The 21,155-nt window shown below is 41.2% G+C and overlaps 1 protein-coding gene across 1 annotated transcript in view; it reads right to left on the bottom strand.

The window, feature by feature from the left end:
- Positions 1-940: 940 nt before the first annotated feature.
- LOC124540236 (focal adhesion kinase 1) overlaps positions 941-21,155 on the bottom strand; it is a 71,300-nt gene continuing 51,085 nt past the window's right edge. The window contains exons 4-26 of the mRNA XM_047117702.1: positions 19,593-19,777; positions 18,970-19,125; positions 18,550-18,629; positions 18,234-18,390; positions 17,475-17,619; positions 16,927-17,048; positions 15,967-16,053; positions 15,438-15,519; positions 14,932-14,967; positions 13,693-13,818; positions 13,022-13,102; positions 12,071-12,196; positions 10,827-10,959; positions 10,084-10,216; positions 8,703-8,844; positions 8,175-8,379; positions 7,193-7,323; positions 5,825-6,741; positions 4,859-4,975; positions 3,891-4,020; positions 3,072-3,447; positions 2,417-2,527; positions 941-1,951 (exon numbers count right to left, since the gene is read on the bottom strand). Of these exons, the coding sequence (XP_046973658.1) occupies positions 1,384-1,951; positions 2,417-2,527; positions 3,072-3,447; positions 3,891-4,020; positions 4,859-4,975; positions 5,825-6,741; positions 7,193-7,323; positions 8,175-8,379; positions 8,703-8,844; positions 10,084-10,216; positions 10,827-10,959; positions 12,071-12,196; positions 13,022-13,102; positions 13,693-13,818; positions 14,932-14,967; positions 15,438-15,519; positions 15,967-16,053; positions 16,927-17,048; positions 17,475-17,619; positions 18,234-18,390; positions 18,550-18,629; positions 18,970-19,125; positions 19,593-19,777 (4,346 nt within the window). The 3' untranslated portion in view covers positions 941-1,383. The remainder of the gene's footprint in view (positions 1,952-2,416; positions 2,528-3,071; positions 3,448-3,890; positions 4,021-4,858; positions 4,976-5,824; positions 6,742-7,192; positions 7,324-8,174; positions 8,380-8,702; positions 8,845-10,083; positions 10,217-10,826; positions 10,960-12,070; positions 12,197-13,021; positions 13,103-13,692; positions 13,819-14,931; positions 14,968-15,437; positions 15,520-15,966; positions 16,054-16,926; positions 17,049-17,474; positions 17,620-18,233; positions 18,391-18,549; positions 18,630-18,969; positions 19,126-19,592; positions 19,778-21,155) is intronic.

Consider the following 21,155-nt stretch of genomic DNA (forward strand, 5'->3'; position numbering starts at 1 on the left):
GCTTACTCTAAACACATTATAAAACAACTTTACAAATTAAACCGAGAAGATTCATCAATAAATAAATTCTGATACAATTGTACAACTAATCAAATAAACGAATCTACCTCTACAAAATTCCGTCTGAGATCTACGCTTATAATAAAACTTTGGATAAAAGTTAAAATAATTATGGACAATCGATTTGTTTTGTACATTTTTACAAAGAAAAATATATTCATTTCAGTTTAAATACTGAACACGAATTTGTCGAGGAAATAAATGCAATGTTGTGACAGATTACGCACCTTAAATAATAATATACATTTTTTTTAATACAGTAACATTACAAAATAATACTATAATATATTATAATCATAAAACGATGTTTAAATATTTATTGTTCTGAGGCAGTTTTGATTCATTATGAATAACATATGAGCTTTACTGGATTCCATGAGTTAATTTATCTAAAAAATATATTTATGACGTCCCACAAATGTTATAGAAGTACCGCTGTCACATTGACAGCTGTTATTTTTTTTTAAACGATTGATTCCAAACTAAGCAAAAGTATAATAGATAACATTTTTATTATTAAATTATTGTTTACTGACAATGTAATAATAAAAAAAATATGATCTGTTATATTATGAATAATGTTTGAAACGAGGTCTAATATGAAAATTGCGATATATTGTAAATGAATAATATACATACATTTCTGTATGATATAGATATGTAGACCCACAACTTATGAAGCGTCATGATAATACGATTATAAATTTAACATGAAGCGAAACAATGCCGATGATATGTTACTTTAATGTATCTATAGGTATACAACCAAAATAACATTAAGTTGTTTAGACAAAAAGAAAACAAAATCACTTTGACTCTTTTTAACACTTGTAAATAATTTTTGTTTTTTAATTATCTGTTTACAATTTCAATTATTTTCTGTTAAACCAATGATGGTTGCTGAAGTTTGCTGTCAAACATTTAGGTACACATGACACTGTCGATGCTTCTTACACGAAAACATTTAAATTACATAAACTCCGAATGTCCAATAAATGAATCATAGTATATAACAGTACATACACATACACGTATAGTCGAGGAGTAAATTTTGGCTAAATCATAAAATCCACAACATTCGCTAAGACATTGAGCAAACGAGAGATTGTCTTTATGAAGCTTCTAAATAGATCTAAAGTAAAATAAAATCTTAAGCGGCATTGTATACTTCAGTACAAAGTAAACCCATCGATTATCTGTAAGTACTAGTCACTATGCGTCATAGCCTCGCAACAGTAAAGCTTCCGACCTCCCGAGGAGACTCCGTCAAACAAACTGGCACTACAAGCGAACTAAAATCGATCCGTCCGGCCGCCGTCCGGCTCAGCCCCGGTCCTGGTCGACCGGGAGCGGCTTCTTGCCGACCGCGTACGTCGGCGCCTCGATCTTGCCCGATATCGCCTGGACGCGACTCTTGACCGACTCCAGAGGCGCCAGGTCGACTTTGGACTCGTCGACCGACTGCGAGTGCTGGAAAGGCACCTCGTTCCCGTAAACGTGCTGTGGCTCGCGGACGTTGCCGTACAGGTTGTAGTTGTGGATCAGCGTGGACACCCGGTTGGAGGACGCCGGTAAGCTGCTGTGTTCCTTGGGCGCAGGATCGGATGGCTCCAACCGGGCCGGAGCGACGGTGACGGGCCGGTCGATCCGGAAGTCCGGTCGCGGGGGCTCGTCGGCCGGCTCCGGGTTCTGCGGCGTGAGCGTGCGGCACTGCGGCGCGTACACCTGGTTCTGCGAGCTGAGGGTCTGGTTGCGCGGGGCGCAGGCCGGGGCTTCGTCGGCGAGGGCGGCGCGCCAGTCCACGTGCGGGTGTCTCTCGCGGATGCAGTCGACCACGTCTAGGAGGTTCTTGGCGTCCATGGCTAGCACGTGCGCGGCTGCGAGCATGCTCCTAAGAAATTGGGTATTTTTATTGCTTTTTTCAAATGAGCATGTTATGTAGAGAACAAGGCACATAATATGCGCCATACTGAATAGGTGGTTTGTGCAAGTAAAGTAAGTAAAGTAAAGTAACAGCCTGTAAATTTCCCACTGCTGAGATAAGGCCTCCTCTTCCATTAAGGAGAGAGATTGGAACATATTCCACCACGCTGTTCCAATGCGGGTTGGCGGAATGCACATGTGACAGAATTTCGATGAAATTAGACACATGCAGGTTTCCTCACGATGTTTTCCTTCACCGCCGAGCACGAGATGAATTATAAACACAATTAAGCACATATATATAGCGGTGCTTGCCTGGGTTTGAACCCGCAATCATCGGTTAAGATGCACGCGTTCTAACCACTGGGCCATCTCAGCTCTCTTTGTGCAAGTGACTTGTAAATGTTAATGAAGTAATATTCGTGTGTCTCACTTGGTGTAGTCGTGATGCAGCGTGGTCCGGCAGTAGTGTATGGCGAGCCGCATGGCTTCTACCAGCGCTGCCATGTCCTTGCTCAGCACCTGGTGTGCCATCTCCACCTCCCTACAGCATTTGTCAAGAAATCGTTTTAGCATATTTTTCTGGAGGCAAAGTTATATAAATTCATGGATTATAGGATATGAAAAAGAGTAATGACTAAACATTAACACATTCAAATAAAAAAGGATGAATTAGCGAGGTGTTTTTTGTGAAATGTGTTCTTCGTGTCATGTTCCTTAATTAATGGACCTAGTCTCTGTCAAATATTTCGATTTAAAAAAAATATGCGTACAATTTGTGTTAAGTTGTTATTAAGATTCAATAGATAATGAAACCTACTATCATAGGTCAGAACAACAAGACGAAACTATTAAAATTATAATGGATATTAAATCAAGCAACCAATGAAATCAAGGTCAAATTCGACAAATAACGATGCACAAGTATTAAAGGCATGCAAGGGGGAGAGTCGACTGTATCCGGCAGAGTCTTCTGTGACTTGCCACCCGCCCGGTGACGCTGTAGAGGCCACTCTGGCCAACAGTAACAGTAACAAAAAAAAAAAAATAAAATAAAAAAAAATAAAAAAAGAGTCGACTGTAGAGACCTCTGCGCGGCGGGCGGGTAGAGCGCGACGAGCGCGTCGACGACCGCGCACAGCTCGCGCAGCTGCGTGCCCACCGCGCGCACGGCGCCCAGCAGCGCGTCGGGCGCCGGCGACGCCGCGCTGGCCGCGCCCGCCAGCCGCATCACGCGCCTCACCACCTCCGTCGTGCACGCGTACACCGGCTCCACTCCCCCCGCGCCCCCCGCGCCGCCCGCGCCCCCCGCCGCCTGCACACACGCGCACGCGTTAGCGATACATACGCACACAGGAGCGTTCCAATCGAGCAAGGAATCCCTAGTCACCTTGTCTTCGCTCGGCGTTCTGGTTTCTTTGGATTTAACGGTATTCGCCGGACTCGTCTCTGACGAATTCGTAGCTGGAATTTAAGTAATAAACCATTTTATTGCTGTTAAAAATGTGAATAAAATTTTCAAAGCAAAAATGATTAAGTTATAGTAAAATAAATAAATATATTTTTTAACTTTGGTATTAACAAATATAACATAATACACAATGTAACCGGAAAATGTCCAACAAAAAAAGCTCTAAAAATATTTTCGACCCAGCTAACTGATTTTCGGGGTGAAATCCCTGAATGGTTCCACTGGACATTTAAAAGCTGATAAAACTCACAAATACGTAGCCATCCCGTTACTATCTTATAATCCTATATTAATAACTCTATCTGTCTGTCTGTCTGTCCTTCGTTCTTTCACGACCAAACCAATTAACTGCATTTGATGAAATTTATATGAAGCAAACTTGACCTCGAAGAAAGGACATAGGCTACGCTTAAACGCGAGCGAAGCAATCATGTACCGGAATGTGGTTGACTAGCGGGTTTGGTGTCGTGCGCGCCCGTCTGCGCGCCCGTCTGCGCGCCCGTTTGCGCGTCCGCCCGGTCGCCGTCCGCGTCGGGCGGCGCCAGTTGCACGTTCGATAGGCGTTTCTGGAAAGTAAAGTAAAAAGTAAAGTAAAGTAACAGCCTGTACATTTCCCACTGCTGAGATAAGGCCTCCTCTTTCATTATGGAGAGGGTTTGGAACATATTCCACCACGCTGTTCCAATGCGGGTTGGTGGAATGCACATGTGTTGAAATTAGACACATGCAGGTTTCCTCACGATGTTTTCCTTCACCGCCGAGCACGAGATGAATTATAAACACAAATTAAGCACATATATATAGCGGTGCTTGCCTAGGTTTGAACCCGCAATCATCGGTTAAGATACACGCGTTCTAACCACTGGGCCATCTCAGCTTCTGGAAAGTGTACAACTCAAACTAAAATTCCTTTATTCAATATACAAGCATTACACTCACTTATTGACTGTCAAATAAACACTACCACCGGTTCGGAAAACATCGGTAAAACTACGTCAAACATCTCTATAATGTAGACTAAGTAAGATTTCGCAATGTTATTAATAATAAAACATAGGGACATTTGATTACGATTTAAATGTAAATTGTTACGAGCCGAAATCGCCGCGTGGTTAGAACGCGTGCATCTTAATAGATTGCGGGTTCAAATCCAGGCAAGCACCACTGAATATTCATGTACTTCAATTGTGTTTACAGTTAATCTCATGTTCGGTGGTGATGGAACACATTGTGAGGAAACCTGCATGTGTCTAATTTCAAAGAAATTCTGCCACATGTGTATCCCACCAACTCGCATTGGAATAGAGCGGTGGAAAATGTTCCAAATTTTCTCCTTAAAGGTCATAGCCCAGCAGTGGGAAATTTACAGGCTTGTTGTTGTTAAATTCTATACAAATGATTTACCAAATTGTCCTCTTGCATTTGCAACCATCGCCTGTCCTCTTCGCTCTGGTGTTGCTGCCTTGCCAGCTCTGCCAACAGCCGCCTCTCGACCGCTTGCTCCGTATCGAACTCTGGACTCTAAGGCCATATACACAGAGCTCATTATCGGTTAGACATTATTATGAACTACCATTGTGGTTAGTAGGGTTCCAATTTTAAAATTTTAAGTATAACTTTTTTTGGATAATTTATCTTAAAATGGTAATTTTTATGAGTTAACATTTTTGATTAATTCAATTTAATTTTACATAATTTCTTATCAAAAAGATTCCCGTGTTAATTCGGTTGCAACTTTCACCAACCACAGATAACCACAAAGTTAGTTCTTAACAGAGAAAATTAAAGAGAAACATATTATATACATGATCGTAACGAAAAAACCAGAATATTGATAAAGTGTAAACTAAAATAAAAAGAGTATATGTGTTAAGCGAGAACTTGAGCAATTACATACATTCTCGTAAACACATTGCCAGTTTAAAAAATGAAAAAATAGTAAATAAATCAAAACCAAGTCTACCGCAGAAAATAACGCACACATACTCTGTGAAAAACAAAAATTAAAAGCTCTTAACCAATAATAAGGAGGGAGCGGGGAACAGTGGGATTGGAGCGAGGAGCCTTTGTACATGACGTCCGTTTACACACCACTGCCGGTAGTCGCTGAGATTCCCACATTGTTAGCTGTCTGTCACGTTAGCGCCAACGGCCACATTGTCTTTAGAGTGTTATCGACCTTTCCAATTCCGAAATGTGCATCCGCCGCTCGCACGCGCGAGCCAGGAGATATTTACAGGACAATCCAACGGTACCGTAACTGGGCATGCGCAAAACAAAAATTGAATCTATCTACAAACAAATCGAATGCAAAACAAAATTTCGAAAGGAATATGCCAATCATGCTCTCCGGTGCAATGCTGTAGTCACCTGCTGGGCGTCGGCCGCCACCAGCGGGCCGGCCGGCCGGACGAGGCTAGCTTTGGACAGCTGGCTCTGTGCCGGACGGACCGGGCAGCCGTACTGCACGGCCGTCACGACGCCCACCGGCACCGGGTAGGCGGCCGGCCGGAACTGGCTCTTGGCGAGGCCCGCCTTGTGCGCGGCGATGGCGACGCAACTTTTAACATTGTCGCCGCCGAAGTCGTATATCTCCTCGACCAGCGCCGGCTCGGGCTGCTGCCGGATCTTGCTCAGCACGCTGGCGGCCAGCTGCGCGTTTATGGCCCCCTGCACCGAGAACTGGCCTATGTCCTGGTCGCGCCTACTCCGCGGCGGGGGCGACGCGGGCACCGAGTGCTGGCGAACGAAGGGGGCGACGGGGACCGGCGAGCCCCGGTGGGCGAGGCTCCCCCGGTTGCGCTCGAGGGAGCCCATTCGGATGGGGCCGCGCTCGACGATTCGGGGGCTGCGTTCGAGGGAGCGGACGCGGCTGGGATACGACTCGGGCTGCTTGTCGTCGGGCACGGGGGGGAGGAGCGGGGCGGGCGCGTCGCGGGGGTCGGCGGGGGAGGGCGCGCGGGGCGCGGGGTTGGCGCACAGGTTGTCGCAGCTGTCGGGCGCCGCCACGCGGCCGGCCAGCGTGGCGGGCGGCGAGGGCGCGGGGGGGTCGAGGCGGTGCAGCTGCGTGACGGGGATGGGGCGCGTGGCGAGCGGGGGCGAGGGCGGGGCGGCGGGCGGCGCGAGGGCGGGGTCGGGCGGCGCGAAGTCGACGGCGAGCGTGTTGAATACCGAGGCGGGCGTGGTGTAGGCGTGCGGGTCGGCGCGCGGGTTGTCGCGCAGCAGCTGCGCCAGCACCTGCGGGTTCTGCGCCACGATGTACGTCTGCGGCCCCGCGCCCTCCGACGCTGCCGACACAGACGCGCCGTTAGCATATAGCGCATAAAAGTAAAGTAAAGTAGTAAAGTAACAGCCTGTACATTTCCCACTGCTGAGATAAGGCCTCCTCTTCCATTAAGGAGAGGGTTTGGAACATATTCCACCACGCTGTTCCAATGCGGGTTGGTGGAATGCACATGTGGCAGAATTTCGATGAAATTAGACACATGCAGGTTTCGTCACGATGTTTTCCTTCACCGCCGAGCACGAGATGAATTATAAACACAAATTAAGCACATATATATAGTGGTGCTTGCCTGGATTTGAACCCGCAATCATCGGTTAAGATGCACGCGTTCTAACCACTGGGCCATCTCAGCTCTGGCGCCCAACGTGGGGCATTTTGCATACAATTTATTAATTTATTTAATCAAACATCCAAGTGGCAGTATTGTACTATATTGTAGAGAGTATAGTCACCTCCGGTGAGGTTGGTGGAAGGTCTGGAGGGTTTGGGAGGAGGCTCGTCGCCCCACGAGGCTGCAGCCACTCTCCGGTTCTCCCGTCGCATGGTGTCCCACGCGGTGTTGCGCTCCTCTTGCAGGATCTCACTGAGAACCGAAAAGACATATTAGCTATATATAGATAAGCATCTCACTGAGGAACGGAAAGGGATATTAGCTATATATAGATAAGGATCTCACTGAGGAACGGAAAGGGATATTAGCTATATATAGATAAGGATCTTACTGAGGAACGGAAAGGGATATTAGCTATATATAGATAAGGATCTCACTGAGGAACGGAACGGGATATTAGCTATATATAGATAAGGATCTCACTGAGGAACGGAAAGGGATATTAGCTATATATAGATAAGGATCTCACTGAGAACCAGAAAGACATATTAGCTATATATAGATAACTGAATCTCATTTACATGTACAATAGATTCGTTGATTCTACTTTTCAGCTGTTACAATACCTATGTTTAATATACGATATCTATTAATAGCAGGTATCTACTGATTCTTCTACTTTCTTTTATTTATTTTAAGTATATGATGGTAACATTGAACTAATTATAGCAAAGCAATAGGCAGAGAGCAGAGATGGCCCAGTGGTTAGAACGCGTGCATCTTAACCGATGATTACGGGTTCAAACCCAGGCAAGCACCGCTGATTCATGTGCTTAATTTGTCTTTATAATTCATCTCGTGCTCAGCGGTGAAGGAAAACATCGTGAGGAAACCTGCATGTGACCAATTACATAGAAATTCCTTATCCTTAAAGGGAGAGGAGGCCTTTAGCCCAGCAGTGGGAATTTACAGGCTGTTGTTGTTGATAGGCAGTATTTTTGTTTGGCAGTATATACTCATACGAGTGGGCGGTAGCTATATACACGAGATAACAAAAAGCTATACAATAAAAAATAATAAACGTTTAATTCTATTGCACTCACAAGAGCGTCTCCTTGAGTTGGTGCGCGGTGGGCCGCTGGGAGGGCTCGTAGGCCCAGCAGCGGGACATGACCGAGTACAGCCTGGGGGGGCAGCGGGGCGGGAGCGCCAGTCTCTCCCCGTTCTCCAGTTTGCCGATCACGTCGTTGTTTTTGACGCCACTAAACGGCTTTACGCCCAACATCAGGATCTCCCACATACAGACGCCTACAAGAGAGAATTTTATGCTGTAGGTTGGAGGACGAGCTTATAGACCATAGATATTGGCGCTTTTAGAAATATTAAACTTTACTTAAATCGCCAATACTCCACCAACTTTGGAAACAAAGATGATATGTCCCTTGTGCTTGATACACTGGCTCACTCACCCTTGAAACCGGAACATAATAATACCAAGTACTTTTGTTTGGCGGTAGAATATCTGAGGTGGTACCTACCCAGACGGGCTTGCACAAAAAATAAGTACTCAGCACTTTAGTCTATGGCTAGTTGTCTATGATACATTCAAGTAATATATGATATGTATTTACCAAACATCCAGACATCCGAGGCGGACGTGAACCGTCTAAAGTTGATCGATTCGGGAGCCATCCACTTGATGGGCAGCTTGCCTCTCGACGCCTTGTAGTATGATTTGTCTTCCACCATTTTCGAGAGACCGAAATCCGCCAGCTGTGACCGAAAACACAGATTATAAATGTTGAATCACAAATATATCTTTTATTATTTTATTTTAAGGCCAAAGAGAGAACTTAAAGAGAGCAACTCTTCTATTTATATCTATTATAAACCAAGCAGTAATTTGGATTTATCGTTAAAAATGTAATTTATTATGAGACAAAAAAAAACGCTTGACCGATTTCGTTGGACATATTATATTGTACAATTACGTTACGCACACAATGGGCTATTTGACAATGCGAAAATAAATTATGAATTATTGTAATCAGTGTATATTATGAGTTTAAAAATGGTTATTTACCAACGAAACTTGAAAATAATACTTAATTTATTCAAAAACCAATAAATAAAAATGCAAATTTTCAAACGTTTGTCACGTGACACAAAACGCTCCTGATTGGTCGGGCTAATGATGAAGTCACTTTCTTGTAAACCTTGCTTTTCTACTATATGTACCACAGATTAAATTACAGCAGAGTGACGTCATCGACCCTATTGCACCGCCATATTGACCAAGTAGCATTTTCGCGCGTTATTAAAATATGGAATTTTTAATATGATATTTTTCGGCAAATATGTACTAGAAATAAAAAAACAACTTTTAGTGGGTTCCTTAACATTTACTAAATAATATAAAATGGATTCTAAAAACCAGTCAAATAGCCTATTAAACAACACAAATTCACAAACGCCGTCTAAGTTCTATCTTATAATCCAATGGCATGGCAATCTTCTCTCTCTATATTTATAGAAGAAGAAATATTATTTCGACGTGAAGTGTTCCTCAAATCTCAAGAACTGTTTGTTATAAAGAAACTTACACTTCCCTAAGGACCTAAAACTTACTTTAACTAATTAAGTTAAATTAAAAATGATCATTTCGTTACGAACTTTAATTATCGAGGAAAATAAATAAATTACAATTAATAACACTCATAAATTTAGGATTTTACACCACTGAATAGCATATCCCGAGTGAGTATATATAGCTACGCTCCTCTCCTCCCGCGGAACGCACACGACTGCCCCTTGAACGCATCCATTATAAATAAGTACTCAAACACGCAGACCCAAGACAACATAGGAAACTTCCCGGGAATCGAACCCGGGAGCTCGGAATGTAGCGTACCCATGAAAACCACACACACTACTCGACCACGGAGGTCGTCAGTCCATCCATTGGTCTGTTGGTTTTATTTTAGGCTGTGGCAATATTGGTTCATCCCCTACCTTAACGCAGGTAGCGGTAGAGACGAGCACGTTCCTGGCGGCGATGTCCCGATGCACGAACTTCTTGCTCTCCAAGTAACTCAGCGCCGTCGACAGCTGATAGATGTACAGCACTAGCGTACACGTCTCTAGCCTGAGGAAGACATTGGCATTTTTGATTGGGCGAAAATAATTAAAGATCTAATCTCAATCTCAAACTCAAATAACTTTATTCAATATAGAAGCATTACACTTTCTCATTGATGGTCAATTGAAACACTACCACCGGTTCGGAAAGAAAATACCCTGACCTGAGAAGAACCAGCGAAAGAAACTCAGTGGGTTTTTTTTTGTTTGTCTTGTGTATTATATAAATAAACAATTTAATATGAGACGAAATATAATAATAATAATCGGTATACTGTGCTTAATTCGTGTTTATAATTCATCTCGTGCTCGGCGGTGAAGGGAAACATCGTAAGGAAACCTACATCTATTTCGTCTGATTTCATGGAAATTCTGCCACATGTGTAACTGCACCAACAGCGTCGTGGAATATGTTCCAATCATTTTCATCAAAGGGAGAGGTGGCCTTGGGTCAGTAGTAGGAAAATTACAGACTGTTGTTGTTATTGTTGTTGTTGAATAGAAAATACAATAAAGCGGCATAGATAGTGGCTCCAACTAGTGACCTATGCAGACAACTACGACATTGTTTACATTATACTAGCTGTAAGACGTTTAACTAGTTGTAACCAGTTCACCTGTGAGCGTTCTGCTGCAGGTAGGCGCGCATCTCGCCCAGCGTGGCGAGCTCCATCACGATCCAGATGGGCGGAGTGCTGCATACACCGACCAGTCCGATTATGTGAGGGTGGGAGAACTGCTGCATTATATCTGGAACATTTATATTTATTTATACAACACGAATACGCCGTGAGGCAAATAAAGTGGACATATTTATGTTTTTTTTTTTTCTAACTGTTATCCTACTGCTATAATACTTTAAAGTTTAAAATCTTATAACATTATATTTATTTATTTTGCCCATGTACATGGCCCAGTAGTTAGAACGTGTGCATCTTAACCGATGATTGCGGGTTCAAACCCAGGCAAGCACTGCTGATTCATGTGCTTAATTTGTCTTTATAATTCATCTCGTGCTCAGCGGTGAACGAAAACATCGTGAGGAAACCTGCATGTGACAAATTTCATAGAAATTCTGCCACATGTGTATTCCACCAACCCGCATTGGAACAGCGTGGTGGATTATGTTTTAAACCTTCTCCTTAAAAAGGGAGAGGAGGCCTTTAGCCCAGCAGTGGGAATTTACAGGCTGTTGTTGTTGTTGTTGTTGTTGTATACGCCTTAAATAAAATAAAGTGGATATATCTATGTTTTTTTACACTATCCAACTTTTAATGCCACGAAACAAGTATATGCCTCCTGTTGTATGACTAAAATCAAACTAAGTCAAAAATCCCTTAACATTACATTTGTACTTTATTGTGCATAGTAACATATGTATATTATTTAATTACACCTAGTACATGTCCACATAGCTAAAGATTTCGTTTCTTATTCAAAAAATACTATGATAGTGATGTTGTCTTAAATTTTCGCGATTATTACATATTTAAATAAAACTAATAATAACGGATTTGAATCGCGTATATTAATTATATTTTTAAACATCCCGACGTTTCGAGCACTTTGCAGTGTTCGTGGTCACGGGTAGACTAAGATGACATTTGTCTATTTGAAGAACAAAGGAAATATTATTAACAACTCACGTCTACCCGTGACCACGTCGGGATGTTTAAAAAATAATTAACATACGCGATTCAAATCCGTTATTTATTTATGTACCAACAGAGTATACAGAAAATTATGTAAATGAAAATGTGTACAAAGGGATAACTTATCTCTTACAAGAGATCTCTTCCAGAAACCCTGAATCTTATTATTAGTTTTATTTAAATACTATGATAGCGAATCTCTCACTCACAGGCCTCCTCGAGGAACTTCTCGGCGGTGTCGAGGTCGGCGTCCAGCTTGCACGTCTTCACGGCGACCGGCAGCACGCCCTCCGCGCGCCCGCGCCGCCCGCCCGCGCCCGACACGCGGCACGTGCCTGCGGGGGGGGGGGGGGAGAGGGGATTATAAGTACCCTTGACTATACAATTCCAAATTACGTCCTTTGTGCGCGGGGAGGGGGGGGGGGAGTTACTATGAGTACCGTTGACAATACAATTCAGGATTTTTTATCCCTATCCGATCCGTAGGCGTCCTAAGCACGTCCTACACGATCAAGTCGACAGACTCACTGCCGACAACACTACCCAGATAGGTACAGACAACACACACCGACCCCGCCGACGGGGTCGAGGTCCCTATTTACCGACACGTCGGCGCCTAGGCGCACGACGTTGAATGCACACGTCATTCCTCCCTGGAGTCGACGACGGCGTCCTAAGCCGAGGTCCGGCCTCATAGGAGGCACCCTTAGGATGCGCGTATTCTGAGCCCTTCAGTGGGCTCCCATCACTAGGCCTGAGCATATAGCTCGCCTACCCCACCCGGTGACGCTGTAGAGGCCAATAGGGCCAACAGCAATACACATTTCGAAAAAAAAAAAAAATCAGGATTTATACGTTCTTTGTGCTTGCATATTATTATTACTATCATTCGAAATCCAAAATTTGATTGTCTTGTACGACCTTTTAATATTCAATAATAAGATTGACGTTAGAGATATCAGTGTACACAGAGTATAAAATTATAAATACCTTTGTGTACGTCACCGAACTGTCCGTTGACAATAGAATTCCATAGGCATATTATTAATACCACCCCATTCGAAATCCAAAATTCGCTTGCCTTCTACGCTGTTTTAATATTCAATAATAAGATTGACGTTAGAGATATCAGTGTACACAGAGTATAAAATTATAAATACCTTTGTGTACGTCACCGAACTGTCCTTCCCCGATGATACCCGTTAGTTCGATTTGATTTCGAACCAATTCGTAGTCGCGAACTAATGTAAAGCAAAATAATGATATTAGTCACACACACACCATTATCACAAAACTTTTATCAATCGACTATTTCTTAAAATTTAATTTAATTGCAGCATGTCTATGCAACGTTTCTGAGTCAGAAGTATTGAATTTCTGAAACGCTTTCGTTATGATTTTAACCTACTTTAGTAAAACACAAATTTTAATTCAAAACTTCCATTTGCATCATATAATTTTAGACGACCTCCGTGGTCCAGTGGTGTATACACCGGTTTTCATGGGTACTCCGAGGTCCCGGGTTCGATTCCCGTATTTCGAGTTCAGTTCAGTTCGAGTCGATGTATGTAGATTACCACTAGTTTTCTATGTTGTCTTGGGTCTGGGTGTTTGTGGTACCGTCGTTACTTCTGATTTTCCATAACACAAGTACTTAAGCTACTTACATTGGGGTCAGAGTAAGGTATGTGATGTTGTCTCATATTTATTTATTTATAATGGTATAAGTGATATATGACGTCACAACTAATGGCGACTGCGACCAGCCATATAACTTTTTACTAGTGTAAAATTATTACTGAGTTCGACTACAGCGGTAGTCGTTCGTTACCTGCTGGTGTAGAGTAGTCAGCGTCATCATCCACAATTTCCGCATAGTCCTCCGACAGTAGCGTGGCGGTGGTGTGCGCCTCCCACGAGCTCGTCTTGCCTTCAGACGAACTGCTACTCATCTCCGCTGTAACGTACCACCGACATTGAATACCATCACAAAAATATTTCCTCCTTTCAAGGGATAATCCCTTAAATACTACAATTAATAAATCCCACAAGCTCTTCACCATGATCTACCACGAACATTAATATTATGGGGTACTTCGGTACATTTCGGTATTCTAGCTCTACTCATCATCGGAGATAACATCCTACTCTGGGGTAATGCAGCTGACATTAATACTATTTTTGTACTGCAGAAGAGGGCTATTCGTGCAATTTATAACCCGGGCTCAAAAGATTCGTTAAGGTGTAAATTTAAAGAAATTAAAATAATGACTGTCGCTTCTCAATTTGTTTTTGATAATGTTATGTATGTACGCAAAAATATAAATGATTTTCCCAAAAATTGTGACATACATTCCATTAATACTAGGAACAAGAATAAACTTGTTACGCCTAGTACCCGATTACACAGGGTTAGTAACTCTTTTTTGGGGCATTGTATACGTTTTTACAACAGGATCCCAGAAAACGTTCAACAATTTTCAATTATAAAATTCAAAAGAATCGTTAAAGAGCGTTTGTGTGCTAAAGGATATTACAGCACTAATGACTTTCTAGTTGACTGCACACCTTGGGAATGAGATGATCGCCTCCAGGCTGTTTCAAATAACAAGAATATGTTTATTGTTGTAAATTATAAATTGACATTATAAAAAAAAAAAATATCCCGCTAAGTTTTTTTCGCCGGTTCTTCTCAGGTCTGAGGTATTATATTCCGAACCGGTGGTAGATTATCGACAATCAATAAGAAAGTGTAAACACTTCTATTTTGAATAAAGGTTTTTGACTTTGACTTTGACTTTGACTATGTATGTATGTTCATCATGTAATTAAATATTTTAAATAAATAAAAAATAAAATGAGAGTCAAGATCACCAGTTTTAGGTCAAAACATTTCCAAAAAAGTATGGCGAAGATTGATTCGATTTTGAATTATTATTTGAGGTACTATTTCTTAGAATTTAAACAAGGAACATATATCTTTAATATTGACTGTATTTGTAAATATATACATAACAACAACATAATTGTTTTTTTTTTTGTCTACGTTAACCTTAAATCAAATACTTACTCTTACACTGACAGTTCAGGCTTTTCCATACAGTGGCTTGCAAAGAATGAGAACGTCATCAAAATAAACAGACCATAATCAAAATACCATCATTAATCATTTCAAAACAAACGGTAATAATTAATATTAAAGAAGAAACAAAGGTATTTTCTAATTTTTGGTGATGTAATCTTTCATAACAATATATCTTAATTATAACAAACTGTACATATGTATATATACCGTAATTATAACACGGCTTATAAAAGAACTTTACAGAGTTCTTCTCGGTGGAATCTGCATTCCCAACCAGTGGTAGCTTCACTTAATTGTAAAATGACGATCCAAAAGTGCTTGTAAAAGCCTACTTGAATAAAGCATACTTTGATTTTGATTTGATACTCACTTGCGAAGTGGAAGCAAAATACTAGGAAGGCAGACCCCACCATCAGATGGGAATAATAAATGCACAGGAGAGAGAGAGAGAGAGAGAGAGAGAGAGAGAGAGAGAGATATTTGATACTCACTTGTCCGATTCCAAAGCGATGTCTGCGAGTCCGTCACTAGTCTACAATAGCCGTCTACTAAATCTGCTAAACTTTCTGCAGCCTGGAAATTAGTAACAAACATTCTATAATATATCTTATCTTCTCTAATATATCTATCTTCTTTATAATGTTCTGTATACAAGCACCGCTGATTCATAAGCTTAATTTGTCTTTATAATTCATCGCGTGCTCAGCGGCAAAGGAAAACATCGTGAGGAAACCTGCATGTAACAAATTTCATAGAAATTCCGCCACATGTGTATTCCACCAACCCGCATTGGAACAGCGTGGTGGAATATGTTCCAAACCTTCTCCTCAAAGGGAGAGGAGGCCTTTAGCCCAGCTGTGGGAATTTACAGGCTGTTGTTGTTGTGTTGTTTTGTTGTTGGTGTGAAGCAAACTTGAACTCCAACAAAAGGACATAAGCTACTGTTTTGCTTGACAGATGACACCTTAAAGCGAGGCCGCGAGAACTAACTAGTTTTAAAATAAATGAAAAAGGCATTACCTCAACACTGCTGCACGTAATAGTTAACGTTTCCGTAGCGCCCTTCACTCGCAACTGCAACGCCGCCTTGCCGCACGATGAGTTCGTCTGAATAAAGAAAATATAAATTAAGCTATTAAACTAAATATGGCAACAACAGAAAAAAATGCTGTTGCAAAAAGATGAAAAAATATCTATAAAAAAAACTCTGTACTATTTCCTCCACATATTCCAAGTATCAAGTAAGATTTGACGAGAACTATTTATCATTCCGGATTTTTATAATCTGTGCCAATCTATACGAATATTATAATTATGAAAGTAACTCTGTCTGTCAGTCGCTCTTTCCCGACTAAACCGCCTAAACGAATCAATAGAATTTGGATATGAATGGGAGGACCGCTTCTACAAAGTAAGCCGGCTTGTATTAAACCGGTAAAATATGGGGCAGTTCTTTCGTGTTAACTGTGGTTTATCACGTATTGAGTTAAATGTCGGCTACAAAACTATTCATTGTATGACATGACAATTGTACAAATATTTAAAAGCAGATAAAGTGAGCTGAGCTGATAAGGGGGGGGGGGTCTATATTCAATTGCCTTATGAATTAAATTTGAGCTCCAAAGGACATAGGCTACTTTTCCTGACACATCATAACAGATACCTAAAAACCCGAGCAGTGCCACGGGCGACTACTAGTAACAAATTCCTTTTATTTATTTTTTTCATATATTTTTTTTTTCCCCCAATGTAAGTTGCTGGAGCACTTGTGTTATGGAAATCAGAAGTAACGTCGGTACCACAAACACCCAGACCCAAGACAACATAGAAAACTAATGGTAATCTACATCGACTCGGCCGGGAATCGAACTCGGGACCTCAGAGTGGCGTACCCATGAAAACCGGCGTACACACCACTCGACCACAGAGGTCGTCAATTTTATGATAGAATAGAAAAGTATATTATAATGAGCTTAGCACCTGCGTCTGCGACTGTTGCGTGCAGTTCGACTTTAAGGTCTGCACGGCCACGATGTCGCTGAACGACGCTATCTTCGTGTACGTGGGCGGCTCGCCGGCTTTGTGGGAGACGTACGATATATCTGTCGAATGAAGCATAGAACGTCATGCACGCGTTTTATATTAAGACCATGTATCAACTATTAATGTTCAGTACTAGTAAACGAAGTATGACCTTGAAAGCTGTTGTCAGTTGACCAATCATAGCACGAGTATAACGTTAATTTTTAGTGCGGGAAATTAGTCATGCTGAAAAGATATTACCAAATCCTAGAGTTAATTGGGAAAGCTACATCACCTTTCGTCGTCGTACATCTTGAGAGAGTAGCGTCAGCCTTAGGTCTATTTCAATATTTATTTAATATTTTAACCATATATTTTATATTATTCTTGAACAATATACCATAAAAGAATTTCCTATACGCTTGCAGTTAAAGTTCCCAAACAATACAGAACAGATCACGTCCAAAACTTCGATATAGTTGGGTTTTCGAATGCAGCGGCCATACCTATGTCGGGTCCGATCGCCAGCTCGACGGGTATCGCCCAGCCGGAGCCGAGCGCGCCCGTGAACGTCTCTCGGTCGTAGCCGTAGTGCGTGTGCATCGTCTCGAGGTACTTCAGCATGCAGTCCGTATCGCTCAGGTTTGCCACCTGCGGAAATGATGCCAGAATTCACTATAATCTTCTAATTATGGCAATTGTTTTCGTGGACAAAGGATTCCAAAATTAATACAAATACTCGAGGCATAAGTGTACCAACTGAAGGTCAATTAATTTATTTGCTCATTGGCTAAATTTGGAAATATGGATTTTTTTTATGTTTTAGGTTGGCGGACGAGCATATGGGTCACCTGACGGTAAGTAGTCACCATCACCCATAGGCAATGACGCTGCAAAAAAATACTAACTATTCCTTACATCGGCAATGTGCCACCAACCTTGGGAACTAAGATGTTATGTCCCTTGTGCCTGTAGTTACACTGGCTCACTCACCCTTCAGACCGGAACACAACAATACTGAGTACTATTATTTGGCGGTAGAATGACTGATGAGTGGGTGGGTTTAAGACCAAATATAATTACATTGCAAAATTTTCTGGATGTAAGATCTAAATGCTAGGGAAGAAAAATATCTTAAAGAACAGCATCGGATTACATTTCCGAGGCGTTTATTTCCAGCTGAAGATCACCGTAGTTGAAAACGCTAAGGATAAACAGGATAATTATGCAGCATTTTACCGATCTTAGCTCATTGCAAAACTGACCTTTTTGAACTGCTGCTGTATCGCCTTCTTCAGCACTTTCGGTTTGATCGCTTCGAGCACGGACTTGGGCAGGAACTTGTGCAAACCGAACTCCTTCTCCAGGTACTCGATATTGGACTTCTTGTCCAAAGAGATCTGCATGTCTTTGCAGAAATATCTGCAGCAAGAAAACGACTGTTTTGGGAAACCTGTATTATCTATGGCAATTCTGCGAAAGATTAGGAAAGATTTTGACATTACACGTTTGATACAAATTAAGAGGATTATTTTTTCATGATTAAAACTAAATTAATATTGATTTGAATTAATTACTTACTTTATTTCTAAACAACATATCTGTATCGCCAAGTCCTGGTCGACCATTGGATGATTGGCATTGAGGTAGTCGTGTCGGACCTAGAATAGAAGATAACCATACAACAATATATAGTTTACAACTTATATCACCAAATAAATTAATGTACCAAAAAGAGATACCAAAACGCATAGATCGTGTGTATCTGAAGCAAGGAGAGCGATGTCAAATCAAGAGAAAATTGAGTCGTATGCTTAATTCGTCTCATTATTTAATCTCATACTCGAGGATGAGAGAAAACAATGTGAAAAATGGAAGGAAAATTGTACCACATTCAAATCATCGTTGACGAATAAGCTCAAAATTTTCCTTAGGAGGAGGTCTTTGTCGAGGTAGTTTGGGTATAAAAGATAAACGTCTGAGATTAATTTCAAAATTTACCTGGTCGTAATAATAGTGGAAGGTGACGCGATCCGAGTCGCAGAGGTCGCGAAGATTCGCGGGTAAATAACGCACGCGCAACTCCAAGCGCCACTCGCTCGCCGGCCATTTTGTTATCAGCTCCGATACCGGAGTGTCTTGATGTATCCATCGGATCTAAATTAAATATATAATAATAATATTAACGCGATGTGAGTTGGCCCAAACACAACCACTTTAGTGGACTAATCAGGTCGACGCACAGTGACCGATTATAGCGGTCCTTTCGTATCGAAATCCATGTAAATATTTCTATTTTCAGGTGCCGTATTTTAAATATAACTAGTTGTTTGAAATATTTAGACATTAATCAGGGAGAAAATTGAATTAGTATGCTTTTTTAATACACGAGGTGCCAACTAAACTCTTCTCTTAACTGGAGACATGTCATTCGCTCAGCAGTAAGCTTTTATAAATGTTTTCACTGACAAAGGTACCTGTCAATCTTAATCACTGGTGTTCATTAGTGAGTGACACTCATGCTTACAAGATGTCTTTGTGTGCGTAAGATAGCCAACAATATGAATTATATTATATTTGTTGACATTTGACGTAATTATTCTAGGTAACTTAAACAGACGGACCTTTCCACTGGTGAGCCTGCGTGCCCGTAGCGCGTAGCACGACGCGTAAACCCGATCGCCCGCCGCTAGCCTGGCGGCAAGACATCGCAATACTGATCGTACATCCTCATCAGCGGACGCCCTCACAACGTTGAACCCGCCGTTCGGCAGGTGTACTTTCAACGTTGATGGATCTGTTGCTGCTCCTGCAATAAGCAAATTATTCCTTTAAATTGTTTATGAAACTAATGACTGGACATAATTTGCTTCTTATTGGTTTTTTTTTTTTTAAATATGGGACAACATCACATAAATTACTCTGATCCCAATGTAAGTATCTAAAGCACTTGTGTTATGGAAAATCAGAAGTAACAACGGTACCACAAACACCCAGACCCAAGACAACATAGAAAACTAATGAATTTTCAACATCGACTCGGCCGGGAATCGAACCCGGGACCTCGGAGTGCCATACCCATGAAAACCAGTGTACACACTACTCGACCACGGAGGTTGGTACACATAAGGCAGATTTGCATAGGACCCGAGAAATTTTCCATAAAATATGTTTTACCTACGAGCGTGACATTCTTTATAAGCATAAAAAGATGGTAAATGAGAGGTCTAAACCCACAATGTCCGGTTAAGATTCACGTCGATTCGTTCGAGATTCATATTGGGGAGTCACGTGTCGGTTTCTGCTTTTGAAGTACTACTCATATTAATATGAAAGTTTGTATGTTTGTTATTAAATCACGCAAAAGTGGCTAAGCGAATTTATATGATAATTGCAGATATTTTTAACTTTGCCGTTTCATAAATTCAAATAATTTGTAAAAAATATATTGGTAAAGAAGGCATATTATTCATTACAAGATTATATATAGAAGATAATCGGTATAGCGTGGACTGCTAGTAGGATGTATTATATACATATGTAATTTCATTTTGTATTTTTATATTGAAAAATAGTAAACGATGATTTAGATTTTTTTTTCAATTTTGTAATAGAGATAAACACTGCTTGCAATTTAACTCGTATATAAGTTAGTCAATGTGTGACTTTCTATCCTGGCAAACCGCGTTTGAGAGCAAGTTTCAAATATTGTATATAGTGCAGTGAGAGTGAACCAGTGTAATAAAAGACATAACGAACAGACATCACAGTTCTTGGACCATAGACTTATAGGAGGTATAATTTGTTTACCTTTTTCATACATTGAAAACCACCTTTAATATATTTATTACTAGTCATGAGTCGGGCAAAAAAGTAGCCTATGGAGTTCAAGTTTGCTTCATACCAAATTTAATCGAGTTTGGTTCAGAGGTTTGGTCGTGAAAGAACGACAGACAAACAGAGTTACTTTCACATTTATAATATTAATATAAATAAATATAAATAAATCTTACAATTAATATAAACGCAAAAGTTTTTTATGCTTGGTTGTAATTAACGTCACACATCATTACGTCAGAACGGCTGATCAGTTCTGAATGCAATTTGGCACAGAGATAGATTATAATCTAGAATAGCACATAGATTATTATCCCTAACACTTATAGGTCACACCTTTACACACGGGT

Source organism: Vanessa cardui, chromosome 24 (genome assembly GCF_905220365.1).
Source record: "Vanessa cardui chromosome 24, ilVanCard2.1, whole genome shotgun sequence".
Lineage (NCBI taxonomy): Eukaryota > Metazoa > Arthropoda > Insecta > Lepidoptera > Nymphalidae > Vanessa > Vanessa cardui.